The 8,253-nt window shown below is 41.8% G+C and overlaps 1 protein-coding gene across 1 annotated transcript; it reads right to left on the bottom strand.

Annotated features, from left to right (window-relative positions):
• Positions 1-1,810: 1,810 nt before the first annotated feature.
• srek1ip1 (SREK1-interacting protein 1) lies at positions 1,811-7,963 on the bottom strand. Its single transcript, XM_084066893.1, has 5 exons — positions 7,869-7,963; positions 5,821-5,868; positions 5,054-5,209; positions 4,197-4,272; positions 1,811-3,601 (listed from the first exon to the last, which is right to left on the bottom strand). Exons 1-5 carry the CDS (start codon positions 7,879-7,881, stop codon positions 3,361-3,363), a joined length of 534 nt encoding a protein of 177 aa, XP_083923019.1. The 5' UTR covers positions 7,882-7,963; the 3' UTR covers positions 1,811-3,360.
• Between the last annotated feature and the right edge of the window lie 290 nt (positions 7,964-8,253).

Raw genomic sequence — 8,253 nt, 5'->3', positions numbered from 1 at the left:
GGTGGGGGGTCCCCAGTTAAAATATGATTATTTTTGGGGGTCACGGCCTGAATAGGTTGAGAACCACTGGGTTAAACATAATCCAAAAAAGAGATTTCAGGCAGGTTTGCATCTCTGGTTTATTGCTATCTTCCGCAGGAAACTTATTGATCAGCATGCACGGTATGAATTAAATTCACCAACTCATTTCCTCTGCTGGTAATAGTGCCAAAATATAAATCAAGTCAAATCAAACCAGGCAAACATTTCGAAGTACAGGGGGGAAAAGGAGGGGACCAAGTACAGACCTGATTAAAACAGTGGTTCTCAACCCCCAGGGGGGTCCCCACATGCTTTTGGGGGGTCCCAGTCAGAAGACAGTGAGGTGACAATTTAAGGACGTTTAAGACCTTTAATACCTCAAAAATATAAATAAAGACCATTACTGCATTCAACAAACTATTCCCTTTGATTAGGACTGTGCCACCAGAATGTCTTTATTTTGAATGTTATAAGGTTATAATAAGCTGTTTTTGCCAGATAGACATGAAACAAATATTATTATTATTAATGGTGAAGTATTAATGTTAATCAGTATATGTTTTTCTTGAAGAATTCCAGTTAATTCAAGCCCTGCTATTAACATCATCGAGTTTTGTTTTCATTTAACCACCACTAGATGGCAGTGACGAGCGCAGTATGACGTCATGTCTCTCAAAGGTAAAAGCACTACTGGTCCCTCTGTTTCTCGCCGGGCGCAGTGGCGTGCGCCTGTAATCCAAGTTACTGGGAGGCTGAGGCTGGCGGATCGTTTGAGCTCAGGAGTTCTGAGCTGCAGTGGACTATGTCGATCGGGTGTCCGCACTAAGTTCGGTATCGATATGGAGCTCCTGGGGGAGCCCGGGACCACCAGGTCGCCTAAGGAGGGGTGAACCGGCCCAGGCCGGAAACGGAGCAGGTCAAAACCCCCGTGCCGCTCAGTAGTGGGTTCGCGCCTGTGAATAGACACTGCAGTGCAGCCTGAGTAATACAGCGAGACCCAGTCTTTTTTCACGGTGGTTCTCAAACCTTTTTTCTAAATCCCCAGAACAGTCATATTTGACCCAGTCAAATGGAAACTTGTCTTCACAGGTCCATTAGGTACCGGTAACCGCTCAGAGTTACAGACCTCGAAAAGGTCTATTTGGAACCACTTCAACCTTAGGAACCCTGAGCTGAGAGTCCCTGGACCCACGTTGACAACGACCGTTTTATGCCCCCTTTTCAACTAAGTTGTTTTCAGTCCTTATAACAAGGTTAGTAGATGTATGCTTGTTTTAGACTGCTGATAAATAATATCATAATAATAACCTACTGTACAGATTTATGTAAAGATAAGAGGGTGCTGAATGGGTATACAAACTGGTCGAACACATTGGCCAAATTGTCAAATAATATATGAAAGGCAAATATTGTGAAACTAGCTGATCTACAAGCTCACAACGCCTCGCAACGTTGTGAGCTTGTAGATCTGCTAGTTTCACAATATTATGTGAAACCGATAGAACAAAATGTAATGCCTCAACTCCTACAATTCCAAGTGCTTGTCAGGGTGGGGGGTCCCCAGTTAAAATATGATTATTTTTGGGGGTCACGGCCTGAATAGGTTGAGAACCACTGGGTTAAAACATAATCCAAAAAAGAGATTTCAGGCAGGTTCTCTGGTTTATTGCTATCTTCCGGAGGAAACTTATTGATCAGCATGCACGGTATGAATTAAATTCACCAACTCATTTCCTCTGCTGGTAATAGTGCCAAAGTATAAATCATCCCACAAAATATTACTTCATAAAAACGTAAGACATTTTATTACAGTAAAACTGGGAATGGACTTGGTTAAAAGAAAAGAAATACGGTAGAGCAGTGTTGGGAAGGTGATGTTGCCAAGTTTTAACAATACTGGCTAAGAATAATGGCTTGTTTTTCAACTGCCTTCTATGGTTAAGTAATACCTACAACACAAACCACAGCACAGATCAGAGCTATATAGATTTATATGCACAATAGATTTGAGACCAAAGTCATATTTTGTACTTTTTCTTGTACTTTACAGCCCTCGTCAGTGGAATTGTATTGCTAGGGAAACGTTTGGGCCCAAGTTGATTTCCTGTCAGCTATTGATATTTGCAATCCCACACAATAGAAAAACAGGTCTAATCAATGACACGCAACGATGCTCATATAGGAGTGGGGTGTGTCTGATCGAATTAATATCGATCTAAATATTGAAAAATGTATAGGTTTATAGGTGGTTATAAACTGGTGGGTCTACTGTCTACAGAAGCGCTGGGACCAGACACGGGACCAAGTGGTCAGCAGTAATGACAGCAGAGGAGAAATCCACAGCAACAGGGTTCCTTTTCGTTGGTCCCAGTCCGTTCACCAGTGACCAAAGCCTATTTCTAAGAACCCTGACTGTGTTTTGAGCTTGTATATCGGCTATTTTCACCATTTTAGAAACATTTTGAAAGTATAAGTTCTGAGTTCTGGGTTCCCAGCTCCTGAGCAGGTCCCAAATTAGGCTGTGAGAACCTTTGGTGAAACAGAGCTGTAGCGTAATGGAAACAAACCCAGAACCTGTGAAATACGTTTCACGGTATGGTTCGCTTAGTTCTTTGGAGTTGAAAGGACCCATTAGGGTGCAGTCACACCGAACTTTAATTCTGCCTATGCGAGCGGATTCTGCCAATGCTTTTCAATTGGGAACGGAGTGTTTTTTTCCCCCGGAAATCCTCGAATCGCAACAAACCGCTCTGTTCCCATTGAAAAGCATCGTCAGAATCCGCCCTCATAGGCAGAATTAAAGTTCGGTGTGACCGCACCATTATATTTGAAATGGTCCAATAGAGGTTTTTTCCCTGAGGGCAGTGTTGACAGAAAAGTAAAAGCAAACGTAAAAAGGATACAGCCCATATGTGTAGTTCCTACACACTTCCCCCTTTCACAACTCTACATTTATTCCTAGATTTCAATCTTCTGAGAAAGATTTTAAAAAATGTGTCTTGTATGATAATCGTGCCTTGAAAATATGACTGTAAAAGGTTTCCACCAAGCACTACAACTACGTATAACTATAAGATATAAATCGTCTCTGTGGGGTGGAAACCTCAGTCCAACACTGTTCAAACTGCCAGGGGGTCCCCAGCTAAAATAATTAACATAGCATCAAAATCAGTTTATCAGTTTATCAAAAAAAATCAGGAAACATTTTAACAACACAAATATTGTATGAGGGTCCCTGGCACAAGACATATTTTCAGATGGAGGTCCGCAACCAATTACATATTTATTATTTCCTTGACATGAAAACGTTTTGAGAGGCCTGAGAGTTCAGATAATGTCTCAGTCGGTGTCTGAGGAGTCACTGGAGCTGTCGGAGGAGGATTCCTGTTTCTTCTTGTGCTTCTTCTTGTGTTTGCTGCTGTCCTTCTTGTGCTTCTTGCTTTTCTTCTTGTGGCTTTTCACTTTTTTCTTCTTCTTCCGCTCCTCCTCTTCGTCGCTGGACGATTCAGACCTGCTGCGTTGTTTCTTCTTCTTTTTCTTCTTTGGACTCTCGTCGTCGTCGCTCGACGACGAGTTGGATCTGAAAATACAAGAATTTCAGACTTTAGCACCCGCGCCTAAATGGTTTAGAGTGATGACCATCTCGATGCTGTCGGTCAGAAACCTCTTATCTGGTATAATGGTAAATGGTGCATTTATATAGCGCTTTTATCGAAAGCGCTTTACATAGATTGTGCTGCATTACATTCACACACACATTCACACACCGATGGCGGAGGAAACCATGCAAGGTACCAACCTGCTCATCGGGAGCAATTAGGGGTTCAGCGTCTTGCTCAAGGACACTTCCGACACTAACTCTTGGGGAGTCCGGAATCGAACTGGGGACCTCACGGTTCCCATCCGGCCACTCTACCGGCCACTCTACCCCTGAGCCACTGCCGCCCCTGTTGTGTTTTATCGTAAATGAATGCCCTACTTGATCATACTACAAGCGTCACACAAAAGTATCAGTAGTAGTAGATTCAGAAGCTACTGCTACTTTTTATGCTTTTGAATTTGAATCCTGAAAAGTAACAGTTTTGGACATATGAGGTTTCCACCCGACAGAAACAATCTACTGGACTTGTTTCAGATCAGAGAAAAAGTGGGACCCTTTAAATAAAAACACACACCTCTTTCTTGGTCTTCTGTCTTTGCTTCTCCTCCGTCTGTGCCTGTCTCTTTGATCTTCGTCATCGGGTGAAGAATCTACGACGACAAAGCACAGAGTTGTGGAAAACACCAAAGTCAAGATTGAACAGCAGCATTTTAGTTTTCTTAAAGTCGTACTGTGTAACATTCAGTCTGAAACAACGATGCACACCAATGTGCATCATTGTTTGATCATCATTTGAATGTTCACACAGTTAAGGCCAGTCCACACCAAGGCAACTCCTTGCAACCATTATCCCCAAATGGCACCGGTCACTGATCAGTCCAGACCGCTACAATATCTTGCAACTGGTTGCAAGTTGCGACTAGTTGCATTGGTGTGGACTGGGCTTTACATTGTTAATACCTCTGTGGCATTTGTCTTTTGTGTGTGTTTTCATCCAGAGCAAGAATAGAAAGTTCACTCGATTTGCCAACACTGCTGGCTGTGGCTGCAACATAAAATTCTACAAGCTCACGATGCGACTCCGCCAGATGGAAGAAGCTTGCATCACATTTGTTTCACAGGCTACTTTCATCTGGGACCTCGGTAGCACAATCGATGAAATGGAGTTTGAAGTTACAGTGGGTTTGTATAGGAATGGGGGCGTGTCTGTTATAATGAATATCAAATATCTAAAAACGGAATCAAGCTACTTAAAAACTGAAACACAAAAGCCCGGGTAGACGTTAACATGACCCTAAACATGTTTTAAAGTGAAATATCCCATTAATAAAAATTATGATCTTTATTATTATTTTCTATCATCAATTAAATCGACAACTTCGATTAACTGTTGCGCCCCTAATAATATGCCTAACTTCCTCGACCTCTGACCTCTAGAGTGCTGTCCGCTGCGTCCCAGCTTGTCACTGCGCGTCACCACCTGCTCTTCGTCACTCTCCTCGGAGCTGGTGCTGCTCACGTCCAGGACGATGTCCTTCTGGGGGTCCACACGCACAAAGTTCCTGCACTCAAAGGTCAGGTGACCCGCTGGGACATGGAGGAGGAAGAGGTCAGGGACCGAAAGAAGTAGGCATTAGGATCATTTCATCTTTTTAACATCCTAAAACATTTTCTCTTTGTTTGTCAAGCAGAAACCTCCAATCCCCATATTCTAACTTTTTGTGTTTCATACATTTAAAACCCTACTTGATCATACTACAGCATCACACAAAAGCACCAAAAGTAGCAGATCCACAAGCTCGGAACACGGCACGAAGCAACACGTTTTGAGCTAGTAGATCTGCTACTTTTGCCGTTTTGGAATTTGAATCCTGAAACAGTTTTAGACATATGAGGTTTCCACCTGACAGAGATGATCTAAAACACCTTCGATACATATGCAACAATGTAACATTTAAGCAAAGTTGCTAAAGCTCTAAACTATAGTTCAACAATTTAAACAATGTCTATACTAGGTCAACCCCCCCCCCCCCCCACAACAAGAGATGGCTGATCTACGAGCTCACAATGTGCCACCCACGTTGCGACGCATTGTGAGCTCGTAGATCTGCTATTTTCACTGAATGTTTGCCCCAGAATAAGGATCCTAAGGGTTCATGTGGTTAAAGTCAACAGCATCTATCCAAATGGATACTTACGGTAACCGCATTTCTTACATCCAGCTCTGATGTTGTCTTTATTTGGACCTGAATACAGTGAATATAATTAGTATCTATGGAAATAGCAGTTTTGATTGTTAGTCGACATAATAGTCTAGCAAAAAACTAGGGAAAAACCAACAAAATATCTTAGTAAGCTGTTGGGCCACCACAAGCCACCTGAACAGCTTCAGTGCGCCTCGGCACAGAGACTGTACAAGTCTCTGGAACTCTATCTAACAAAAGGTATTGAATTATTTGGTGTTTTGATGATGGTGGTGCATGGTGGAGAGTGCTGTCTAAGATATCCCTCCAATATCTCCCATATGTTCTCAATTGTGTTGAGATCTGGAGACTGTGCAGACCATACCATATGATTCACATCGTTTTCAAAAACATCTATTTAGTTACACTTAGTGCCCTGTGGATGGCACCATTGTAATCCTAGAAGAGACCACTCCTATCAGGACAGCAGTGTTTCATCATTGGATAAGGGGATCAATCAGAAGAATATCTTTTGCAGTGACCATTTAAGGCAGTGGTTCTCAAACTTTTTCAAGTCAAGGACCACCAAATTGATATTCATGTGGCCGTGGACCCCCACCTGAAGAGGAGATTTATGCTATTTTTGAATAGTCAACATAAATACATAATAAATGGTTGAGTGGTTCAAATGATTCTGATGCTATATTATTATTTGTTTCTGTCCCGTGACTTAAGTCACAGTTCCTAATTAGAACCACTAGAAAGTCGTCATTGTGACTGAAGCTCCTGCCATCAGTGCTCCCACTTTCAAACATTTGTATCACTTTAGCCTGGCGTAGCTAGACTATATATTTTTTGCACTCGCAGATTCGTCTGGTCCCAGGCTAGTATCACTTGCCATCTTGAAAAAAATGGAGGCTGCTCAACATCATACATGTCACAGAGCATGACAGACTGTTGCTTAATTGTGTGCAGCCAGTACAGCTGTCCTGAATTGATTACGTTTCATCACTCATTTATTCAGAGTATTCATTTAACTTAACACCCGTCTGTATACATGATGTGGTTGTGAAATGGGATGTTAGGTGTGAAGTTAAAGTACAGATAGCTTTGGTTTAAGGGCGTTTGCGCAATAGGCTCTATGCACAGCAGCCATATTGGAAACAAATTGGGCCCCTTCCTTACTTCCTTAACATGTTACCAATGATACTAATGAAGGCTCTGTTCCATTTAGTGTAGCACAGTGGTTCTCAAACTTTTACATTTCAAGGACCCCCATAACTGTTGAGTGTACAAATGGAATCAAATGGTGGACCCATTTGATTTGTACAGTCTCAGTCACACACCCCTAAAGACCCATTTGGAACCCCCTCAACCATGAGGGTCCCTGGAGTGTAGCAGTGTTTCCAGTGAGCCAACATGCACAATGTCAGCACCCTGACTCTGTTTGACGACACAACCTTAATTAGCAACATCATTGGAAACACCCGTTAAGGAAGTGGCCCAGACTGCTGTGCATGGAGCATATTACTTCAAGACAGAGGTATGCAACCTAACAGCCACTGTAAGTAAATCGATACTACTTCATAACATGTAAAGGCCCAATACTGGTTTGAATATATAGGGTTTGTAGATGGGACTTTCTTATTTCATAATAAATCTAACTATAAGTCTGTTTTACTCTAATGTTCATCGTGTCATTCCAGTAATGGATCCACAAACAGAGCAATACCACAACATGGAAGTGGCTTAGCTTTTGGATCAAGACTATCAGATGTATTTTATCGATTATTACATCTGCATATATACGAATACATCATGATAGTCTTGATCTAAAGCTTACATAGATGTATTTTACAAATTCTGTCATTTGCTTATAGAGTCAAGACTCCATAAAATGCATCTCATGAGAGTCTTGATCCAAGGCTAGAAGTGGCTAATGCTTCTATGCTAACTGTTTATAACTCTTAAACGCGTCGCTAAACCGTGATATTCACTCATTTCACTCATGTTCACAGAATCGCAGTAATCCTAAAATACACTTGGCGTCGTGTAATACTCGCCTGGTATGGCCATGTTCACAGTGGGTATTAAAATACTATTTAATGACAACAGCAGATAGTTAGGTTAGCGCGCGACAAGCGAACGTCCACCTTTGTCCCCCTCAAAATAAGTCCGGGTGGAAACCACTGTCGTGTCGTTGTAGCACAGTTCCCGCACATGGGAGACAAGATATTTTCTGGAAGAATTTAAAGCCCCGAATTCTATTCTATTCAGTGGTGGAAAAAGTACTCAAATCTTTTAGTATTAATACCACAAAGTAGAATACCCTTTTGCAAGTAAAAGTTGGTATTCAAAATGTACTTGATTAAAAGTACACAAAATATACTAAAGTACCAACATTAAAGGGGAGTGAGGTAATGTGAGACACTTTTTACATTTTCTCCC

The sequence above is a fragment of the Gymnoscopelus microlampas genome (assembly GCF_963454915.1).
Source record: "Gymnoscopelus microlampas genome assembly, chromosome: 9".
Taxonomy (NCBI): domain Eukaryota; kingdom Metazoa; phylum Chordata; class Actinopteri; order Myctophiformes; family Myctophidae; genus Gymnoscopelus; species Gymnoscopelus microlampas.
Note: the sequence above shows the minus strand (reverse complement) of the source record. Positions and strands in the feature narration are given on the sequence as shown.